The sequence below is a fragment of the Phaethon aethereus genome (genome assembly GCF_964289735.1).
Source record: "Phaethon aethereus genome assembly, chromosome: 13".
Taxonomy (NCBI): domain Eukaryota; kingdom Metazoa; phylum Chordata; class Aves; order Phaethontiformes; family Phaethontidae; genus Phaethon; species Phaethon aethereus.
In genome coordinates this window covers 5,602,721-5,626,489 of record NC_138589.1, presented here as the reverse complement: position 1 = coordinate 5,626,489, position 23,769 = coordinate 5,602,721, and the positions used below count along the sequence as shown (strand labels likewise).

Below are 23,769 nucleotides of genomic sequence, written 5' to 3'. Positions count from 1 at the left end.
CATTTCTGTGTCATACCTAAGCCCTGCTGGAATTCCGAGGCATGACCTTGTCTGCCTGATTTGACAGCATGTTTGTTAACTATGTTCAGAGTAAAACTATTAAATTGGGTTTGACACATGCTGGTTTTGTTTTTACTAATTTTTTTTCACCTGTCTGCCAGAGTTCTTATTTCTCCATATCTGTATAACAAAATTCTGGGTATGTCCACTGCATCAGATCAACTCAACAGGGCATTCACGGTGAATTTGCATCTGGAAAGCATCAGAATCACCATTGCTTGCACTGTAAGGGTGTTTGGCAGGTGAGAGTCGCATCTGATGCTCTTTGGAAGTGCCACACTTACTGTACCTTTGTATGTATTTCTCTCAGGTTATAGACCTGGATTTTAAATTTTACTCCAGACTGTTAAAAGAGAATGCTACTGGTAGAGGTCAGATTTGCCTTTATTGTTGATCTTTTAACAAGTCGCTTGTGTTTGAGGGTTTTAAGCCTAATCAGTTTGAAGAGAGGGAATTTACTGCAATTTATAATGTCATTGTTTTCATGCATTTACAGGAAAATCCAAGTGAAGAAGATGCAGCAATTGTAGACAAAATCTTATCCTCCAGGGTCATAAAGAAAGAAGTAAGTGATTGACAAGGGATGAAGTTGCTTGTTTGGAAAAGGGGTTTGTATCTGTCATTTTACATTTCCTCTGAATTTCCTTTCCTAGATGTCTGCTGGGATGACAGTAGAAACAGAAGAGTTTTTTGTAAAATACAAGAACTAGTAAGTATTAAAAAGTTGTTTCATTGTAGGTGTTGACTGAAATAAGTACCATACTCATGTACTAAAGTTTTGTATTGTTTGGAGATTACTTATAACTAGATTTTGTCATCTTGTGAGGTTTTCTCTTTACAAATTTAATCTTAAAATTGCTAAGAATCAGCAGTATATTGTTAGTAATAATTTAAAATTCATCATTATTGTGAAACCCTCACTGACCAATAAGCTAACAGCCATTATTGCCAAAAGAACAGTACTTTTAGAGAAGATATGTTTATTAAATTCAGCATGGGCTACATGCCTGAGGCTAATTTTAATTTCATGAATTTAAATCTGAGCTATTTTCTGAACCTAGATTAGATTTACAGTGTCATACATTTAGGAGACGTTGATGTAGGAGTCAATCTTACTATTGTAAAAAAAAAAAACCTTCTTGCAATAGAAATGATTTTACATCAGAAGCAGGAAGTAAGAAAAGAATGAAGGAGAAGAAACTTTTTCCATATTTTCCTATTGTAAATTTCGTTCTTCTCTTCCTGTCGCTACTCAGTTCCTGATGTTGAAAATGCAAGCACATTTTAAATTTTACCTTTGTGATAAATTTTACTAGATTCTTGCTAATAAATGTAATTTTTTTGATGCTCTGGATTCACATGTTTCTGGAGACCATTTAGATCTTATTTTCTGAAAGGGTAAAGTCTATCTTTTCATCCGAGAATGAGTGATACCCAGGAATGGCTCTTTATTTTTAGCATATCTTTGGAAAGTTTAAAAAGTGATGAAAATACATTAAAAAGTGGGTGTGAGGAAGAACTATAGGTACTTCTGTCACAGCAATCTAACTTCAGAAAGGCTCACTTGGGGTGCAGTTAGATGGTGTAGGTAGTTGTGCTCATGCTTCCTCCTTCCTTTGACTGTTACTTCGTGCTTCTCTCCCAACCCAATCTGATGGCACGTTCTGTTTTGCCATGGGCTCTGATGCTCCTCACTGACCTTTTAATGTGCTCAGCTATAGTTCAGCAGTACCTGTGAAGAGTTGTTCACCTGAAGTACATGAAAAAATTAGATCCAATATATTAAGTACTTTATATCTCTGGGTACTTTCTGATAGAGGTGTCAGACTCTAAACTTGTTTTATTTAGGGTCACTTTAAATACACTTGTTTCTCTTCTTAAGACACACGAAAGACATGTGTGAATCCATAGAGTTCTGTGGATGCTAGCCCAAAAACACTGCCTTAACTAGATGCTGTAAGATGATTATTTGGAGGAATAAATCTTTGATGTTTACAGTGAATTCAGTTTTAAATGATAAAATGATCTTTTTTGAGTGAAAATAGGAAAATATGAACCTGAAAATTATAAAATATATAATCTTAACTGCATATTAAAAATAGATTGTAAGCTTTTGCTTTCACTAATATGTTAATCTCTGTAATTGTAGCTCTTATCTCCACTGTGAGTGGGCCACAGAACAACAGCTTTTAAAGGATAAAAGAATCCAGCAAAAAATAAAACGATTCAAACTAAGGCAAGCACAAAGAGCTCACTTTTTTGCAGATGTGAGTATGAAGTATACCATTAAATAAGCTTTTTTCCCTTGTAAAATTGTGGTTAATAGTTCGCTTTTAATTAGTATAGATGAATGTTGACAAGTAAAGATTAGTCATCGGGGTTGGATTTTTGGTTGCAGCAGGGGGTTGGTTGGTTAACATTATTTTAAGAGTCACAACTAACCTGACTTGCATGCTGTAAAATTGGGATTGTTTGGGTAGCTACTCAAAAGTGTTAGGGAGGAAAAGATTGTGTTAGTATGGCTAGTTTCTCTATTATGTCTTTCCCAAGACAGCACTTCATCCTGAAATGAAATTCCGTTTTCTATTCTAATGTCAGGTCCCCCTTCAGTGCCAGTTGCCCCAGGAAAAATGGGGTGGATTTTAATGTGTCTGCAAAAGCCTCCATAGTTTCCAGTTGCCAAATTAATTTTGTGTACAATGAGGCGAAGTCTTAGCATATACCAACTTTTTTTGCCTCTCTACTGATTTTATTGATCTTGCATTGCAGATGGAAGAAGAACCTTTTAATCCTGACTATGTTGAAGTAGATCGGGTATTAGAAGTATCTCTTTGTGAAGATAAGGACACTGGTGAGGTAAATATAACTTAAAGCAAGTCAGGAAGATACACCTCAAAGCAGTGTTTGATAATCGTCGTTTTAGCAGATTTCAGAGTAACACCTTAATGATTTTAAGCTTCAGTAATATTTTTTGACACATGACAGTCTTGTTAATTCCTATGCTATGTATTTTGCTATTTCCTAGCTATGTATTTTGAACTAGAAATCAGAGTTCAATGGCTTATATTTTTGTTAGTATTAATAGGTCATAGTAGGTAAAGCCGAAGTAGTTACTGACGTAAGTGCAAGGTGTGATAATTGCCTTGCGAGTGCCGACAGAAGGCTCATGGCATATACTGTCCTGTCTCTCTGATAGTGACGTGGGGTCACCGCTGAAAAAAAGCACAAGAAAACGGGGCAGTGGTGGTTCCCTCTTCCTCTCATAACTGTCCCTAGGCTTTAGGCAGGTGATGATTGAGAGGTGTTTCGATAACCACCAGGGGACCTTTCCCTCTGCATTTATCAAAACTGCTTTTAACGTAAAATACCTCTTCTGGAAAGGTATTACAGAAAAAAAACATGATATTAGAAAATAAAACAAAACCAAAACAAATAAACAAAGAAAAACGCTCAAAAAACAGAAAAGCAAATCAAGCAAATAAATTCCCAAAATTCAGAAAGAGTCTGAGGCAAGCAGGGAACAAAGACTGATGAAGTTATTGATTAAGGCTTTTTGGATAGCTGTTAATCTAGATAGCAAAGTGAGCAGACTTCTACCCAGTGATTTCTGCATTAATCTTCCCAAAGCAGGGTTGAGGGTTAAAATTACTTTTCATTGTATGCAGCAAATAAGTTGTTATTACATTTTAGAAAAAATGTGTTGTTGTCATAAGACTTTCCCCCAACTTCTTGAAAGAGGACTTTTTATTTGGTTTTTAGTTATTTATTTACTGATCTAAATAAAATAATCTGCTTTGGTTCCATCTTCTGAGACTTTTCCTAAATTTTTAAACATATGGTGCCCAGCAGACTTGTAAAGCTTTCTATTTTGTTGAGAAGACTTCTGTTTTAGGAACTTTGTCAAGCTCTTCGTTTTAGGCTTTAGCCTGATTGGGAGAGTCGAGGAAATGTTCTGGGTAGCACCTTTGTAGTCAATTCTGCCCCCACCCCGTTTCCCCAAACAAATGCAGTGATTTATCTTTCCTAAGACTAGGATTTACTTGTGGGTAGGTGGGATTGAAACGTACTCCAGGGGTCTACAACAAGTGGCAGAGTATGAGAAGCCAAGGATAAGTAGGTAGTTAACAAGAATCTTCACCGAACATTGTATAAAGGATCAGAAATGCGCTTTTGTTTCCAGCTCTCATGTAAGCTAGCTACTCAAACAGTAAGGCATATTAACAGTCTGTATACTAAATTAAAAGCTGATAACATTCAGAATTTTCTTCTGCAGCCTGTTATTTACTATTTAGTAAAATGGTGTTCATTGCCATATGAAGACAGTACGTGGGAGCTGAAAGAAGATGTAGATCAAGCAAAAATAGAAGAATTTGAACAATTGCAAGCTTCCAGGCCTGACTCAAGGAGATTGGTAAAATTATACCTAATTTACTTGTTTGTCTCAGCAAATTGGATTGGTCTTCCCAATGTTAAACTTTTGTGTTAAAACATAAGGCTTATTGACATTCTGTGTAAAGGATCTGTGTGCCTTGTTACCTAGCAATAATAACACTTTCAGGTAGGCACAGATAAATCACAGAATCATGGGGTTGGAAAGGACCTTTCAAGGTCATCAAGTCTATCCCCCCTGCAGTGAGCAGGGACATCTTCAACTAGATCAGGTTGCTCAGAGAGTCATAAATATTCTCATCTAATTTGTTACTCTGTTTAAAAAAAAAAAAAAAAAGGAGAGAGAATTTTTGTTTAGGAAAAAACATGTAGTGCTGTAACTTTCTGAGTGTCTGACTGATGAGCAATACATTGAAACTGGCTATCACAGAATCTAAACACCATTAAGATGAGGAGAAAACAGAATAAAGTAAAAACATCCTTTTATAGAGAACAGGGTTAAGTCTTGTGCTTCAACACTGAAGGAAATTGGCAAATGAGATCTGTCAAACAGATTCCGTAATTACTTCCTGCTTTTATTTTTCTTCTTGCCATAAAAGGGGTAGTTGAAAAGAAGAAAAATACATGTAATAAGGAAACGTGTTTTATCTTTAAATTATCAGTCTTCTGTATCATAGAGCAGGAGAAAACAAAATAGTTTTATTTTAAGTCCTGTATGTCATTGTCAGAGTAAGACGTGTCCTGCATGGTGTAGTACAGGACTTGTTCTAACTTACTTATTTTACGTAACTGAATATGCACAGTGTTTTAATTGGTAGGCTTTGGACTTTATTTTAGTGGGTTTTTTTTAATCTACAGGTAGTGACAGCAGTCATGATTAACATCTTTGTATTATATTTAGTTCATTTTTCTAGTATTTATTTAAAATCTTGACATTTTGGCATGTGGGAAGAAGGGCTTTTATACCTCTCCATTACTGTATTTGGCTTTGAGAGAAAAAGATAATTAAAGCACAACTGTACAACTGACAGTCATCTTAGCATCAGCAACAAGTATTTTTTGTTCCAGGCTCCAGCAAGTACAAGGAAGTATTTGCTGACTGCAGCTCTGCGAGCCGGAGTGTGGCTGCTCCTGGTGTGAGGGATTGGACAGATGGTTGCTTGTGGGTCAGGGGAGGAAGCCACAGCTGCTGGGGCGGGACAGCTACTGCTGCTCTGAGACCTGGTGTCAGGTGATGCTGATGTTGGCAAAAAAGAGATAAAAAATTCAAACCTAAAATTCAGAGCTGCCAGATAAGGCCACATGAGTCTAGAGTGAATGCAAGCTTTTATAAATACTAAGAAATGTAGGGAGGGTGGGGGAGGTACAGCTGATCAGAAAAGCTCTTACTAAAAATATTTTTCTTTAATGTGTCAGTTTGTTCATGTTGGGATGCAGAAGCTATCCAAAGAGAATGTTTTCTGCTGGAATGCTACCTAGTATCAGTCAAAACCATCATGATTTCTTGGCTGAGTTGCCTGCTAAGCTGATGGCCAGCCTGATGAGTCTCCAGGCTTGGGAACTAGTGTGTGTGTTTGCGTGTGTGTGTGTGTGTGTGTATATATTTTTATACATAGCCTCCCAGCTTTCCTTTAGCTTGCTAGGGATGTTAAGATGACATACTTTGATACCATTACAGTGTGTTTTGTCATGTCCTTTGTATCATGATCCTGCGTATGCCAATACTGTCTTGCATCTGATCCCTTGGTGAAATCGGTTCAGGGAACTAAACCAGCCACAAGTCTCTGCTTTTTTGTATTTCTGGTACTGGCTACCTGAATTGGCTAACTGTGAGATGGAGTGATCAGCAGTGACCAGGGCAAGTGCTGAAAGGAAAGGGCAAGATGACAGTAACACAGTGTAGATTGGCCACACTGCTTCAGCAGGATAGCATCAGCATCCAGAGTTACTTAGATTTCGAGGATTTTGGTAGTCCCAAATACTTGGTTGGCTCTGGTTGTAGGACAGCTGTTTTTAGAGCTTCCTAAGAAGGTGAAACTTCATATATTCTTGAAATTTCTCATAGAAATGAATTAGTGTTTCAAATTACCAGTGCCAAGCTATTTGTATGCTTAGTTTTAGTAATCAGTTGTTTGATATTATTATAATATAGTCTTGAATTAATTTTAAAAGTATTAATTTATAGAGACAAATAAATACGAATTTCTGGTTTCTGCAGACTAGTGGTTAATAAGTAATGTTAACGATGACACCTTTCCAGTTTTAAGGTTGAATAATTGCATTCTAAATCTAAATCGTTACACTTGGGGAAATAGTGAGTTAAAATGTATGTGAAAAATAAAGCATGTACCAACTTGCACATGTATTAATCTTTCCCTTAAAGGACCGACCACCTCCAAACTCCTGGAAGAAGATAGAACAGTCCAGGGAATATAAAAATGGCAATCAGCTCAGGGAATATCAACTGGAAGGACTTAACTGGCTCCTATTCAACTGGTACAATAGGTATATGCATGGAATGTTTTTTAATGTGAATTTTAAACCATGTGGAGTGAATCACTATTACTGAGGATGAATACTGTTTTAACTAAATGTATCTTCTTTGCTTATAGCTAAAAGGGTGTAACTGAAAAAAACAAATTTCTATTCTTTTGGCTGTACAAGTTTGTTTTTATCAACAAAACCAAAAAACAAATCTTAATAAAACTAACCTAACTGAAAATAATTTTTTCAGTGGCTATGAGGAAATTAAAACAAAAAATAATTTCCACCAAAGTACAAGCTTTCAGAATTTTTGGAACAACTGGGAAACTCTTGCATCTTTCAAAATTATTTCTAGAATTAGTATGTATTTAAAATAAAGCTATCTCTCTTCAAAAATAAAGCTAGCAAATAATTCTGTTTTCTATATTGTAAGCTAAATTAACTTTTGTTCATTAATGCTTTGATATATTAATGGAAATATAATCACTTTCCAGCTTTTTTTCCCGGAACGGTGTATTTTCTCTGTATCTAAGTTGGATATCTGTTTACAAATCTTCCTGCTTGCTTTATTTCCAAAATACCAGTTGCTTGTCCTTAATAAAGATGACGTTAGCAAGCATATAATTTTACCATACAGTTTGATGATCTGCAAAAGAAAAATTTGGTTTAATTTGGCTATGTGACCATCTGTGCAAACAGAGTGAAGGGCTGGAATGTATGGTGGTAGTGGTACTTAATGTAGTCATTTGGTTATATGCATTTGTCTCAGTTCTGGAAACAAGAGGGGAAATTTTTCAGTGATGCTATAATGCACTCCTTTTATGTGAGTGTAGCTGGGATACCTTCCATCTGTGACTTTTAGGGAATGTTCATTAATTCTAGCAGTTTTGTCAGGGTGAGTATACACGTAGGAAATCTGACTAACTTGAATTCCTTTAATTAGGGCAGATATAGTCCCAAAAGAACACTTTTGGAATATTTTTTTCTAGGAGAACCTCATGGAACATTCCAGCCTCGGGTTTTGCCGGTGCTAAACATGATTGAAAGCTTGTGGGTTTGTGTACCGAGTTCGTTCTTTCACCATAACTAGGGAACATTTGCAAGCACCTTTTACAGTGCCTCATTTTGACTATTGTTTTAAACTGGTATATCTGAGCTTTGTTGTTATCAATTGCCCATTTGAGCAACAGCTTTAGTGTCTTCAATGTTAGTAACAAATAAATATATTTCACTTTCAGGCGGAATTGCATTTTAGCAGACGAAATGGGTCTTGGCAAAACCATTCAGTCAATTACATTCCTGTATGAAATCCTCCTGGCTGGTATAAGAGGCCCTTTTCTGATCATAGCTCCGCTTTCCACTATAACAAACTGGGAAAGAGAATTTCGCACGTGGACTGACCTTAATGTTGTAGTATATCATGGAAGTATGATCAGCAGGCAGATGATTCAGCAGTATGAAATGTACTTCAGGGACTCCCAGGTACTGTAATGTCACTTCTATCCAATAACTTGTCCAAAACCTGTTTCAGGTAGTGGTAATGAAAAGTACACTTTTTATTATCTGTACGTATGTCTTAGTGAAAGTCATTTTACATCCTGTGATGTGTTTTTTAAGCTTTTAACATATCAGAATGTTTAACATATGCTTACTGAGTAAATTTTGTGAAAGTGGTTGCAGCAAGATGTATGTTGTTTTGGTATGCTGAGTAATTTTGCCATTGAGTTTCAATGACGCTGATACTCATGTGGAGATTAAAGTGTACACAGATGGTTGCAGTTGGGTCCTGATCTGAAGAGCAGTGAGAACAAAAATACAGCCCATTAAGCTCTGTGTTACCTTTATGTAGCTGTTGATTTCCTTTTCCTAGAGTAAACTAGCTTTGTCTGTCTGCTTTTTTGTCTGAACTACTGAATGACACAAAAAAACCTTGAAATCTGACAATTTTAAAAAGGTGGTTTTTTTTCTTTTCCATGTATTCTGCGTAAATAGACTTTTTTTAAACTATTAAGGTATTTGTACAAAATCGATAAGACTGAAAACTTTAAGTAGTGCTAACTATTAAAATGACATCTTGATTCTCTAGTGAGTTATTATATACTGCCTTATTGAAGACCTTACATATTCTCTTTGTCAGACCAGTGGAGTAGAGTAGGCTGGATAAAATGTGATCATTTAGTTCTCCGGTGATTACTTGCTGTATGAGTGCTAAATGTATTGCTGTCATATATTTTGATTGATTGACTGTAGGGATTTTCTGGTCAGTCTTTCACATTTTCCGAGGGTTAAAAATGGGATATTATCTCCATGCACATTTTGAAATAGTTTTATTAGATGGTTATATCTGTAATTTAGAAGTGGTTAAAATTTTACTGTTAGTTAGAGAATACTGGATTTGTGGCTATGGATAATTACTCGTTAGTATTAATTACAGACTTACAGAGATTTAATAAATTTGTATTGCGTAACAAAACAATTTATAATGTAGAATCTGCTGTCTGGCTCTTGATAAAATTTCAGCAACAAAGTCTTTAAATAGAGTAGATTTGAGGTAATGTAACAAATTTTGTGTGTTGATGAATCTCTAGGGACGTATCATTCGAGGTACCTACAGATTCCAAGCCATTATCACAACTTTTGAAATGATTCTTGGTGGGTGTCCAGAGTTAAATGCAATTGAATGGCGGTGTGTTATTATTGATGAAGCTCACAGACTGAAGAACAAAAATTGCAAACTCTTGGAAGGACTGAAATTAATGAACCTTGTGAGTAACTATATTTCATTTTTGGGGTTTGATTCTAGTTAAGTACACTAAAATATTAAACCACAAATTTCTTTTACTTGCCAAAAAAGACCTCTCAAGCAGCCTTTCTCAAGAGATATCTGTTCCTGATAGTGTCTTCCAAACGTATGTATTTTTGATAGTTGATGCTGGTATGTGTTTTTTATTAAATAAGATGTGGCAAGTTTGAACTGTAAGCAGAGTCTATTTCTGATTATACACTTGTATAGTTTGTTTTGATTATGATGATTTCATTTAAAATTTGCTTTCTAATAATAAAATAGTTTTGTGTGAGTTTTTGTGCAGTAATTAATGTTTAAAAACCTAGAAAGTATTTTAAACAAGTTATTTAACAATAAAAGCAAGCCAGTAGTCGAACTTAAACCAGAATTATTGTCAAGTCCCATAGTTAAGGTTTTACTTGATACAGTGCAAGATTTTGAAAAGTTTTGAAAAACTATGATGAATCTTGAGGCTTTTGATGCACTGCTACAGGATGCACCATGACTAGTTTTGAGTTGCTTTTTTGACTTCATTATTACTTTGATACACTTGTTGCTACATGTGCTCAGAAGTAATCTTATTTGCTTTCTGATCCATGCTTAGTGTATATCTTCCACACCATAGAGAGAGAGGATTATACGTGTGTGAATATTACAGGCAAAAGTTGAAGCGTTCAGTCATTTCTTCATTACAGATGTAGGAAGACAGAATTTAAAGAAACGGTAGTAGAAAATACTTACTGTTGTTCTTTTATAAATCTGTTTATCGCCTGCGTACTTAGTGACGCGCAGAAAGTGGTATTTTCAGGTTATGACGCTCAGGCTTAACACACAAATTTTTGCAAATGTGCACACATGAGGTCATGTGAGTTCTGGTTCCTTTTCTAGGAGCATAAAGTGCTGTTAACGGGTACCCCACTGCAGAACACTGTAGAGGAATTATTTAGCCTTCTTCATTTTCTTGAACCGTTGCGTTTTCCTGCTGAATCTACATTCATGCAAGAATTTGGAGACCTTAAAACAGAGGAACAGGTATTGCATGTTCATTTTGAGCTTCAGCGTGTAAGAGTGACTTCCTTGAAGGAAAAACTTGTTTTGCATAGTAACCGTTACTGCTCCCCACCCTACCCTTCACGCCCCACATATATCCTATGAGATCTTCTGTCATGGAATTTATCTAAACTGTGCAGGCAGTAGAAATCAGTTGAAGTATGATATTTTATGTTGAATTATTTTTACTTTTTGGGGGGTCAGTTTTGTAAATTGAGCAGCTAAATAGTAAGAATAATAAAAAATGAAGTACTCTGGCTTTGTAGGCAGAGTCTTTGCAGACAAGTGTTAAAAAGATAATCTTTTTTTTGTTTTGGAGTACATAAAAAAATTCTTTAGTAATTTGGGGTGAAAAATAAGGCTACATGCCACCTGGAAAATACTTTATATCTAGGGGGAAAAAAATAGTGATACAGAGTTCAAAAATTTTTAATTGCAGTACACTAATACTTTTTTATGTTCCAACCAATTGTTGTGTTTCATTCAGGTTCAGAAACTACAAGCCATCCTGAAACCCATGATGCTCAGACGATTAAAGGAAGATGTAGAAAAAAAGCTGGCTCCGAAGGAGGAAACTATAATTGAAGTAGAACTAACTAATATTCAGAAGAAATATTATCGAGCAATCTTGGAGAAAAATTTTGCTTTTTTATCCAAAGGAGCAGGGCAAGCAAATGTACCCAATCTGGTTAACACTATGATGGAACTCAGAAAGTGTTGTAATCACCCTTATCTCATCAAAGGTATATACATGATAAAGACTGGGGGGGTTTGTTTTGGTTTTTTAATTTTTATTTTTAAATTTTTCTTGTAAGCTACTTTTGTACTTTTATTTAAAATATGTAAGAACTTTTGTTGTAATTGTTTGACGTTTTCATCAGACTTTCCAAGGATTGGATTAGGTGAAAGCGTTTTTTTGATGGATGTAAGGCAAAGTTGTGAGGCAGTTGCATATTTGAGGCCTGAAACGTGAACTTGTTGTTTTGTAGGATTTCACAGAACATTTAAAAACTATTATCTCATGGAAATGTTACATCTCTTTAAAAGCAGTATGAAGAAGGACTTCCAGAGCTAACTTTTAAAATGAATACTTCTTGCAAGTGATATGGTCTGTGTCAGTCTCATTTCTCACTTAGTTATAACTAACTTGGATGTTTTTTCTGCTTGCAAGAAAATAGACATTAAGCTCTTAAAAGTTTTTGCTGTGATTTCGATCATAGTGGGACTTCAGAATAAGTCTTCAAAATTCTGTTTTTAAGACTCCTGTCCCATTTAAGGTATCACAGAGGCAAAAGGGATTGTTCTCAAGTATTGTAAAAAAAAAAAAAAAAAAAAAAAATCTCTAAAAAAAACCCCCACAAGTTGTATTTTCATTTTTGCAGTTGGAGGGGGGTGTCACCTCATTCTAGGTGTTTTTTCTGTGGTTGTCGTCTTAAAATCTTAAGACTTGTTTTCAAAGAGCGTAGAAACAGATGTTCTTGCAAGACTTAAGATCCATCCAGAACTTTGTTCTGTCTCTGGCAGTAGCTAATGGGGGATATTTAGAGGATAAGCACTGATTTTATTCAGTTAGTCTTGTAAGGGTACAGAGATATTTGTGTAGATGAACTTCTAGATACAGAAATATATTCTTTGATAGGTGCCGAAGAGAAAATCCTTGGAGAGTTTAAAGAAACGTATAGCCCAAGTGCTCCTGACTTCCATCTACAAGCAATGATCCAGTCTGCTGGTAAATTGGTTCTTATTGATAAACTTCTTCCAAAAATGAAAGCAGGAGGCCACAAGGTCCTTATCTTTTCTCAAATGGTGCGCTGCCTTGATATTTTGGAGGATTACCTTATACATAAAAGGTAAGGTACTGCATCTTCTGTCTCCTGTAGTATACTTTCCTCAGTAGCCATGTCTTTGAATGTTAGTGCAGGATTAATGATTATAGCATACCAAAGGTAGGATTTTGGGGGGGTTTTTTGCTAACCACTGTGTAACTTGCTGTGTTCTGTGATGGTTTTTCATTTATTGACCAACAAATGAAGAACTACAGAGAACAACTAAAGAGAGGTTGTTGAGTAAACCATGTGCCTTCAGTTTGTTGCTTTTCCTATTAAATGTTCTTGTATGTATGTACTATTTATACATTGCCTGTCAGAAACCAAGTAGGTTCAAGCTCAACATTGCTCATCCAAACCCCAGGAAGCATAGAATGTGTTCTTTATTTAGTAAGTGTCAGACTTGGACCAGACAGGGGTAATGCAGCTCCTTACTTCCAACAGAATATAAGTACAAAATGGTAAACAACTGGAGGTTTGTTTTTTATTAATGTAAAAATAAAAATGTGCTTCCTATCTTTCCTAAATTACTACTGCTTTGAATTTTGCAGCAGAACTGAGCTGCCAGCCATAAAGCAGCTCCTTAGATCAGCTTTTGCTGTTACATATAATAGCACCCTTTGATTATACTGTTGACTCCATGGAAACTAAAAGCTTATTTAAGCACGTGACTAAATACAATGCATAAAGCCTTAGCACATAAAATCTAACCTTTAACTTGGTTACAATCAGTAGTTACTAGATCAACCTGAAAAACTATAAAAACTTATAGTTCTGGTTGTTTTAATAGTCTTTCTGTTGGAATGTACATACTGCTTTGAAGTGTCTATTTGGCAGTCAACTACAGAGTAAAATAGAGTTAGTATGTAAATGAATAAAAAAAATTAGTGAAAATGTCAAGCCTTCTTGCAGTGGATACTGGAATGTATATTGAAAATCTTCAGTAGACTGTATTAATACCTCTTGTTGTGATAATTTTATGTGCCTTCTATGTTTCTATGATTTTTTTTTTTGTTTCATAAAGCTATCTAATTGAACTGAGAGCTCAACAGTTTGTATGTTTTACTTCAATAGACTAATTTTAAGTTCATAGTAGTGCTTATAATCCAGTACGGAAAATATTCCCTTTTCTATAATGATGTAACAGACCAGTGCATCATATCTATAGATAGAATCTTCTGAAATCCATAGAAGCTGAAACTTCCTCTGTGCTACTGTTTGATTAGAAATGTCACAGTACACACATGATTAGACTTAATACTTAACAGAATTCATGACTGTAGGAGATGGCTGCAGGCCAAAATGCCTGTGGTCCTGTGGATTATTTGCTGTGCCATTTTATAGCTCATTAGAAGAAAAAAAGGTGATGAGGCTTTTTGACTAGCAGATACACGTTCAGCATCTTACTCCTTTTACAATGTGTGGAAGTATTTGCTCCCTTTTTCAGCATTTCAGTTGATTTCAGAAGTTTCATAGGAGTCTTTGTAATTAGGAAAGGTAACAGAACAGGCTTTTAAATTTGCCAGCTTCAGTTTAGGAAGCCCAGGATTCTTCGACGCCTTGATAAATGCTGTTAAGAGGTGCTGTCATTTCATTTTTCTTCATTTCTATTAATCTTGACAGAATCAATATGCTGTTTGTCCAATGACAGCTCACCAAGTACTGCTTTCTGCTGACTACTTGGTTCATACAATTTGCTATATAATACAAAAGTATGCTGTCCAGCTTCTGTGACCCTAGGCAGGCATCCAAGCGTAATAGCATGTGAAAAACTTGTAAATGTCCACATGGGACTTCAGGTTATGGTGTCTTTTAATGCAACTAAGTGCCATGGTAATACATTTTTTCCGGTCTGTATAATCAGGTACTTGCTTTAATAGACATAGTTCAGAAGAGCTTGTCTTAAAATGCTTGGTGTTGGAACTGGCTGATGTGTCGTAGTACTACAGATATGTGAATTCTGTCATGATTCCTGGTTACATTACCCACTGATAATCAAAGTTAGTTTATATCACTTTTACTCACTGTAAAGAGTAAATATGCAAGCAGGAGATACGTTCTAATTCCCCAGGAAAAATTTTGTAATGACTTGTGTGTGTGTATCTGTGGCAATTTCCAGATACTTATATGAACGAATTGATGGCCGAGTACGAGGGAATCTCAGACAAGCTGCCATTGACCGGTTCAGCAAACCAGATTCCGATCGCTTTGTCTTCCTTCTGTGCACCAGAGCTGGTGGCTTGGGCATTAATTTGACTGCAGCAGATACGTGTATCATTTTTGATTCTGACTGGAATCCTCAAAATGATCTGCAGGTAAATTCCTTTGAGCATAATGGAGGCCTAAGAGCTCAATCAAACTTGGCTGATACAAATTTCATCGCTTTGAATATTGTCTCTGTTTTGAACATGCATCATTTAAAAATGTTCAGGTTTTTTTAAGGTATATGTTTAATGTTTTTTGACAAATACTTTCTACTTGGATAGGAGAGGTCATCTGGGTTTGGCTGGGCTCTAACTTGTTCTTTCAAACTGCTTACTCTTTAAAAGCACAACACAGGTAAACTAAGTCAGTGAGTTGATAAAACCCTTAAGATTTTGATGACACTATGAAACAGGGGGTTAGATTTTTGCATATACTGACTAACACAATTATTGGAAATAGAGCTGTTCAGCTTACTATGTAGAAAAGGATTTAATATGTATTATGAAGCAGTGAATTAATCAAATCTAGGCATTGGATGCTGAATTTGAATCCATTCTCGAGTCGCAACTCCTTTATCATTTGTAGTATCTGGAGATCAGAGAACTTAAGAGCTAGCATGTCTTTTTATCTAGTGTTACTGCAAAAGACGTAACATTCAGTAGCGTTCAGGACAGATCATTCATCTGCATTTTACTTGCTGTGCTGTTTTCAGAAAACCGTTCACTGTATGTAAAATGTCTGATAGCTTCCATTTATTAAGTGTGAATTGACTTCCTTTTGAGTTCATACTATTGTTTTTCAGATTGTGCTAGAGCAGAAAAAACTTCTTAAAAGAATCATATATTATTCCTAGATAAGTCTTAAATTCTTACTGCTGTTCTCCCTTCTTTCAAAAGGCTCAAGCCCGTTGTCACAGGATCGGTCAGAACAAAGCAGTGAAGGTCTACAGACTGATAACGCGTAACTCCTATGAAAGAGAGATGTTTGACAGAGCAAGTCTGAAATTGGGACTGGATAAGGCTGTCTTACAGAGTATGAGTGGAAGAGAAAACAGCGTCGGTGGTGTATGTAGACTTATTTCTTGAAATAACTATCCTTTTGCTCTTGTAATCATGTGGGAACTATTTTTAATTACAGAAGCTACCGTTTTTCTGTCATTGGCATCTCTGTTAATGTTTTCTGATGTGGACAAACAGTATAGTTGACATAATTTTAAATGTAGCCAGTTACTCCGATAATCTTTCACTATTTCTTGCGTCTTAAGGTCCAAGGTAGATAATGTCAGAGCTAAGGAGAAAAGTTTCCCTTTGTTTTCTTGTCTTCTCATATCGGTATAAAGTGTTACTTTAATATGAGATTTACATCTAGTATTAACAGATAACTTTTTTTAAACTTAATGTTCATCACGGTGTTGAGACTACCCAAAATAAAAAAGACACATATTGGTAAAAATGTAGATTGTAGCCACATAAAAAAAAATTTCATCTGCCAGCTAGACTTTTCTCTTAGGTTTTAATAATCTAGATTTTAAGTTTATAAGTTATAAGGCATAGTTGGATTGTAGAAACATTGGAAAGGAAAAAATAAATAGAAAAGACTTCAGAGGATTTTTCTTGACTGTGTAAAACCTATTTTATTTTCTCAGATCCAACAACTCTCCAAAAAAGAAATAGAAGATTTGCTTCGAAGAGGTGCATATGGTGCCATTATGGATGAAGAAGATGAAGGCTCTAAATTCTGTGAGGAAGACATTGACCAAATTTTGCAGCGTCGTACTAAAACCATCACGATTGAATCGGAAGGAAGGGGCTCCACTTTCGCCAAGGTGCAGAAGCAGCAAGTTGTTCTTTGACAGCATAGAGCTGTAAATAAAATTGAATGTTGTAAAGCTTATGCTTTTTTTAAAGTAATGTTTACTTTTATTTAACGTGTGTGTATGTTAGGTACACTTTTTGTGTTCTTACATCTATGTGTTTATGTTAACATGTGCACATAGCAAAATACGATTTGCACATACAGATTAAGTAAATGCCAGATGCAAAGGGCATGCTTGAGCAAAGATGAGTAATGGGTGTGTACCGCTTTTGAAAAGGCTAGAATTTATGTGAGGTATAATGGACTGCATTAACCAAGAATGTTAAAAGAGTTTTCTTTATAGATCCATCTATATTCAGATATATCACGAGTATGGGAAAATGTATGTAAGACAATAAATAATATAAAAATTGTCAGGCTTATTCTAAAAAGCCTACACATAGGATACAGTTTGAACCTTGAGCTTTTTTGGTAAGAGTTTGAAAAGCAAAATAAGAAAGCTCCTGAAATAACAGAGGGTTGACAGTATATATATGTACACGGAGGGGGCTGAGAATATAAGGTTTTAGCAGTAATAGTCTAGAATAAAATTGGACCAACATTTTTTAATTTTTGGTGGATAGGAGAATAACAGTAATACCACAGCATCCAAAAACCTATGCTGGAAAATTCAATGAACAGAACAAAAAGTAAATTTGGACTCCTTAATTTCCAAAGCATGTGCAAATACGAATCTGAACAAATGCAAATACAGGTAAATGTAAAAATGCATAAACAAATACATTTTTTAAAAATATCAAACAGTGTAACTGAGCTTGGAACATGGGTACTTGACGAATGCAGTTGTGACAATTAAAAAAAAAAAAGCAAAGGAATAGGAAAACTTTTAAGAACATAAATATATTTTTATTATTTATAAATAACCCTAACATCTTGCTGATTGTGGCTTAAATAAGAAATAGACTTCTAAAGAAGAGATAGGAAATCAATTAGGGAACGTCATCATCGCTGTCTTTTTATCGGAAGAGTTAGAAATTTTTATATGTATTTACTTTTTTCCCAAAAGCAGTGTATCCGGGTTTTTTAAATGCCTTCTGAAATTAAGCCTATTCCATGCTCTCAAGCTCTGATTGTTGGTAGTTTAAACACTCCTTTGAAATTTCCCTCCAGTGAGTGCTTTTGCGTGAGATGAAATCCCCGAATGCTGATAAACCTCTTCAAAAGATTCTATTTTCTCCCATTCAAGTAATTTAGATTCAGACTTAGAAGGAGAAGAATCTTGCTGCTTAATGTTCTTCTCTCCTGATGGTGCATAACAGTTCAGTAGATTTTTCTGATGTATTACGGATCTGAATGAAAAAAATTAAGGGGGAGGAGAACTTTTGAGTCGCTTTGCACTGTGAGTAACTTCTAAACTCTTAACAGCTGCTTGGGAGGTTTTTGATGAAACAAGGTTATGCAGTCTTCACAGAACTGACTCATTCAAACTCTACAAACTTTTGATGTATGACGTTGGTAAGATTTACTTTTATTTATTACAGGCTAGTTTTGTTGCATCTGGAAACAGGACTGATATTTCACTTGATGATCCCAATTTCTGGCAGAAATGGGCCAAAAAAGCAGAAATAGATATCGATGCTATCAGTGGTAGAGTAAGTACTTCTCTTATTTTTAATGCACGTTTTCTCAAGTATGTGCTTGCTGTTGAATTCTGAAATAGCAGGTGTAGGACTTCTTGTGCTTTTTTGATTCTTTGTAGTGGTTAGTTTGTGTGTGGGTAATCAGCCTGCTGATAGCTTTAACGTATCCTAGCTCCCTGCTGTACCGAAAGAGTTTTGGGGTCTTTGTTTTTTGTCAAAGACCTGGAAATGGTTGAAGGTGTTCCGGTTGCCCTGTTTCTTTCTGAAATCCTGGGCTGGAATCTACAAAATGGCTGACTAAGAATTATATCAATTCTATAATACTGGAAGTTGTCCCCTGTATGTGAAGACATTCCCATGCAATCAGTTCTAAAAAGATTTCAACGCCCCTTTTTACTCACAGAGACTGCAGCATAGTCTGTGTGTATATTCGACTCAGATGAGGTATTCAGTATTGTTTATAACTATGTACCGGCCTCATGGTATGAAACCCTTTTTTGGTTGTTTTTTGGTTTTGTGGTTTTTTGCGTGTGTTTGGTTGGTTGGTTGGTTTTTTGCCTTAAATACCAAAAAATGTTTTACTTTCTTTATGGATGTTTACTGTTATGTCTTCACAAAATCTGTATTAATGACATTAGATAGAAATTGTTGTTTCTGAACTGAAAGCTACTTAAGAAAAACTTCCCAGCTGTTTCTCTGATAAGGTTTGCTTGAAATTTTGCAGAACAGCCTGGTTATTGATACCCCAAGAATTAGGAAACAAACGCGGCCCTTTAGTGCTACAAAAGATGAGCTGGCTGAGTTGTCTGAAGTGGAGAGCGAGGGTGATGATAAACCAAAACTCCGCAGGCCTTGCGACCGTTCCAATGGATACGGAAGAACAGAGTGTTTTCGGGTGGAAAAAAACTTGCTGGTCTATGGGTATTGTATACATCCTTCTTTCTAGGAATTTTTAACAAACTACTATTTTTGAGTATACTAAATTGTATTTATGGAATAGCTTTTAGCTATATTGGCAATAACGTGCTGTGTATATATATAGAACTTATTTAGAATATGAATTAACGTGAATTTATCATGCACCCTGTATAAACCTTTGTGACAATTTGCAATTGAAGAAGCATTAAAAGAGAGGTGAAAACCTTTCTTCGAAGGACATTATGACATTTAACATAGGCACTACAGTAGTCTCTAAAAATCGTTACAGTAAGTGCTGCAGGCAGGCACAAAACTCTGTAGATAAATAAATATCTGAAATAAAGGCCTGGTAGGTAACTTAATGCTCATAATTTCGGAACATCTTGCACCTCCATGAGGTGCAAATAGCAACTGAAAATCTAACCGGTTGTTTTAAGCATACTTAAATCAAATATGTTGGTTTGGAGATAAAATCTTATGTCTTCTCTCACCCATCTTGTAAGATGAATGGCTGTGTTTGCTTATCAGTATGAGTTCCTGTCAGTTTTGTGTCTTAGAAGCCTAAAACAATCATCCATTTTTTTTTTGTAAACAGGCAAGTTTTGTTTAAAACTCTGTTTTAAAGAGATTGGAGTTTTGTTGAAAATGTTACTTTCATATTTCCACTCAGCAACTTAAGCTGAAGGAAAAAAAGTGGAAAGTGAAGTACTTTACAGAGAAATTCCCTTTTGTAACAGAAATCTACAGGCTACCCAAGTGTTTCACTTCGAAGTGCTGATTTGTGTTTCACTGTGGCCTAGGTGGGGTCGATGGAGAGAAATTTTGTCACATGGTCGCTTCAAGAGACAGCTGAATGAACAGGATGTGGAGATAATTTGCCGAGCTCTGTTAGCCTATTGTCTTGTTCACTACAGAGGGGATGAGAAAATAAAAAGTTTTATATGGGATCTCATTACCCCAACAGAGGATGGACAAACACGAGAGTTACAAAATCACCTTGGTAAGGACTTACATGTTTCTGCAGTTAAATAGCTTTATATACATATGCCTGTGGTACTGGGGTAAAAACAGCTGAAAATTCTCTCTGAATGCATCCTACTTGAAATAAATGGAATGTGTTCCAGATATACAACTCAATTCATGGGAAAAGAAGTGTCATTTCTGCTTTGCTTTGTATTTGATGGCTTACGCAAATGGATTGGTGTATTCTGCGTAAGCTTTCTTTTCATTTCAGTTCGTAAGAACTTACTCGAGTGTTTCATACTAGGCGACAACACGCTCTCCTTTCTTTCCCCCTCTCCTGCTTTGTCCTTAGCTAGTGAAATGTACTCCAGACATGGTCTAAGAGACACAAGAGAAGAAAAACTCATATCCAGAGGCTGTGATGCTAGTATTTTTTTCTGCACTGCGGGTCACAATACTGGTATAGGATATAGGAACTATAAGTATCACTGGGATTTATACCTACCTGTTGCTGTTACTGTATTATATTTTAAACTATATAGGCTTATCAGCCCCTGTGCCTAGAGGAAGAAAAGGAAAAAAGGTGAAGACCCAGGCTAGCACTTTTGATATACACAAAGCAGAATGGCTTCGAAAATACAATCCAGAACATCTGTTGCAAGATGAAGGATACAAAAAGCACATAAAACACCATTGCAACAAGTAAGCAGTAGCTGAAGTGTGAATGTCTTTCAATGCTTACGTAAAGACTCTTTTTTTCTTCTAATTCCTCACTGTCTTAGAAGACTTCAAAATACTAGTGACACATATATGAGGAAACAAGTTTTTATGGTGTTAGCTTGCTTAGAATAAATAGGTTGCAGTGTATTAGCAGGTAAACCAAGTATTTCACATTTAAAATAAATCTGTTACCATTTTTAAAGAAACTGTATGTTTGTGTCTGTACACAGAAGGTGAGAGTTACCTTGCATGTTTGGGGAGTCTTGTAGCAGCGAAAGGACTAAACAGCTTGGGAGTGCCTAGCAAAGAAACCGAAAGCACTGAAGTCATTACCCCTCAATTCTTATATGCTGTTTACCCTGGCACGTTTTCTAGGCTACTGACAATCTGAGCTACTAGCGTGTTTTAGATAAATCATTTTTATGTGGCAAAACTTGCCATATTCTGCTTGAAGACTTCATACAGCTCTATTCAAGAATTGAGATAAAGCGTGGAGAAGCCATTGGGGTCATGCACCAAATTCTAAGTGAGAAGGAGTTAAGAGGTGATGTGAAAAATGTTTATTGTCAGCCCACTTGATTCTTTCTAAGGAAATAGTCTAAGTAGGAAAAGGGAAGTAGTAGTTGGTTCTTAGTGGTATTTTCTGAAGCAAGTGAGGAGAGTTCTGCTGGCCCTGGTCTTTGTCTAGAATTTGAAAGAAGTTTTGTAATGAAGCAATTTGTAAAAGTGATCACAATAAAAAGTGTTAGGTCACCTGCATTGCAGGTTATCTCCTTGTAACTGAAGGAAGTATGTTTTAGGAAGATGACTTGAAAGCTTTGTGGTATTTCAAAAGACAAAACAAAACCACCGACAATTAATGAAAGCTTTGAGAGTGCTAATATTTGGTTGTTTGTTTGTTTTTTTTCTTTGTTTAGGGTTTTGCTTCGAGTAAGAATGCTGTATTACTTAAAACAAGAAGTCATTGGTAATGAATTCCAAAAGGTGTTTGATGGAATTGATGCCAGGTGAAATATAGAGAGGTTTTTTGCTTGTTTATTTTAAATGTAAACTATCAAAGGAAAATACAGAAATCTTCCTAGACCTCAATAAGAAACGTTAAAATCAAGTATTTGTAACTTGGGCTGTGATAAAGATGTTTTTGTTTACTCTTTGTTTATTAAACACTCTGTAGTGACTTGGTATGAGGAAGTCCAGATTCCTATTTTTGAGTCTAGCTATATAAAGTAAAATAATTTCAGTCAAGCAGACAGAAAAAGTGAATGAAAGATAGAATTCTATACTTTACATTCTAATTGGTGGTTTTTTTCTGCCTCTTTGTGCACACTTTTGGTTATGTGCTGCATATTCCATGAATTATTATTTTTTTTAATGGAAGTATTACCGTTTGGAAATTCTTGAACTCACTGCTACAGGGGCTTGTGGTGGATAGAAAGTTTTAATTTGATTCAGAAAGCTGTTACAAACACTCGTGGAAGAACAGTCCACCTCACGCTATTAAACACAAAAGCAGATAATCCTTGGTTTGCTAAGTTTTGCAGCACAAACTGCTAGGAGTTGGCAGAGTTTACCAAGAGAGGAAGAATATCGGATGCTGGTTCTGCTTTCGTATTCTTTCTCTGTTACTGGTCTCTGTCAAATACAAAATACCAAGCTGTCTGGGTGTTTTGTACTGCTGTTTTTAGGGTGTTACTGAGTGCAGAGGTGAAAAATTGTATGTCTCGGTTTCTTTAGGTTATCAAAATTATTCTTAATGATAAATTAATATTTTATGGCTTAATACAGCTTAGTAGCGCAACCATCCACTTTTTAACTGTTACTTGCTATTAAATAACAAAGTGCGTTACAAAATTAAACATTTCAATTCCTAGGACTCTTTACAACTTTCCATGTAATCTTTGAATTAATTTTCTGGACATGGAATGTTGTATATGTGTGCTCGACGAGAGAAGTTTAAAATCCCACATAAAGTACAAATGTACAAAGAGAAAATAACTTTTTTTTTTTCTCCTTCCTCTGACTATTATTGATCTTGATGTGCTGTTGGTGATTCTCCTTAGTGAAATTGATGTTTGGGTCCCTGAGCCAGATCACTCTGAAGTTCCTGCTGAGTGGTGGGATGCAGATGCAGATAAATCCCTCCTAATAGGAGTTTTTAAACACGGTAAGTTGGATGACTGTGTATGTACTTCCCCACACCTGAATATAAACGCCCTACACTCAATGTTTTTATAGCTTTTCCTGAAAGTTGAATTTATGCCCCTGTTTTTTTCCTTTATAGGTTATGAAAAATATAACACTATCCGAGCAGACCCAGCACTGTGCTTCTTGGAAAGGGTTGGCAAGCCAGATGAAAAAGCAGTTGCTGCTGAACAGAGAGCAAATGATTATATTGATGGGTATGAGCACTTAAAAGTGGGCATGAATGTTTCAGGGCCTTGAAGTAAAGGAGACTGAATTTCTATTTTGTACTTTATTCTCCTCTTCAGCTGGTTTTATACTACTTTGATGTCACTGTTGTGAAGAATACTACTTTGATTTTACTCCTACAGAGTGGAAAGGAGTTAGGAACAGTGTAACAGAACCAGTGAAGTTTGAGATTTCACAGTTAAAGAAAAATTGCATCAACTTGTTTTGTTAACAAGGACTCTACCTTGTGCTGCTGTATCAGATATATTACTCAAACACTGAGGTGCAAAAGCCTTCAGAGGCAGAGTACTACAGATCTATTTAACTTGATTTCGGGTCAGTCAGCTTGGTGCATTAGTCTTGTGTAGCTAACCAGTGACCCCAGTAGATCAATTTGAGTGTCACTGGTAACTGCTGGAAGGAAGAGCTGCTTTTACTCATTGCTTCATCAGTGAGGTCAGCAGCTGTGGTTGTAAAGAACATCTTTGAATGAGATAGTGAATTG

General features: G+C 35.7%; 1 protein-coding gene across 5 annotated transcripts in view; it reads left to right on the top strand.

Annotated features, from left to right (window-relative positions):
- CHD9 (chromodomain helicase DNA binding protein 9) overlaps window positions 1-23,769 on the top strand; it is a gene marked incomplete at both ends in the record, with an annotated part of 78,583 nt that overhangs the window by 40,442 nt on the left and 14,372 nt on the right. For all 5 annotated transcript variants that reach the window (XM_082005826.1, XM_082005825.1, XM_082005824.1 and 2 more), the window contains 21 exons: window positions 557-625; window positions 714-769; window positions 2,210-2,327; window positions 2,830-2,916; window positions 4,334-4,471; window positions 6,833-6,954; window positions 8,172-8,415; window positions 9,522-9,698; window positions 10,607-10,750; window positions 11,256-11,511; window positions 12,408-12,618; window positions 14,714-14,909; window positions 15,696-15,863; window positions 16,445-16,624; window positions 18,156-18,266; window positions 18,979-19,175; window positions 19,973-20,172; window positions 20,678-20,837; window positions 21,773-21,862; window positions 22,916-23,019; window positions 23,137-23,254. In XM_082005826.1, coding sequence (XP_081861952.1) covers window positions 557-625; window positions 714-769; window positions 2,210-2,327; window positions 2,830-2,916; window positions 4,334-4,471; window positions 6,833-6,954; window positions 8,172-8,415; window positions 9,522-9,698; window positions 10,607-10,750; window positions 11,256-11,511; window positions 12,408-12,618; window positions 14,714-14,909; window positions 15,696-15,863; window positions 16,445-16,624; window positions 18,156-18,266; window positions 18,979-19,175; window positions 19,973-20,172; window positions 20,678-20,837; window positions 21,773-21,862; window positions 22,916-23,019; window positions 23,137-23,254 — 3,146 coding nt within the window. The remainder of the gene's footprint in view (window positions 1-556; window positions 626-713; window positions 770-2,209; window positions 2,328-2,829; window positions 2,917-4,333; window positions 4,472-6,832; window positions 6,955-8,171; window positions 8,416-9,521; window positions 9,699-10,606; window positions 10,751-11,255; window positions 11,512-12,407; window positions 12,619-14,713; window positions 14,910-15,695; window positions 15,864-16,444; window positions 16,625-18,155; window positions 18,267-18,978; window positions 19,176-19,972; window positions 20,173-20,677; window positions 20,838-21,772; window positions 21,863-22,915; window positions 23,020-23,136; window positions 23,255-23,769) is intronic.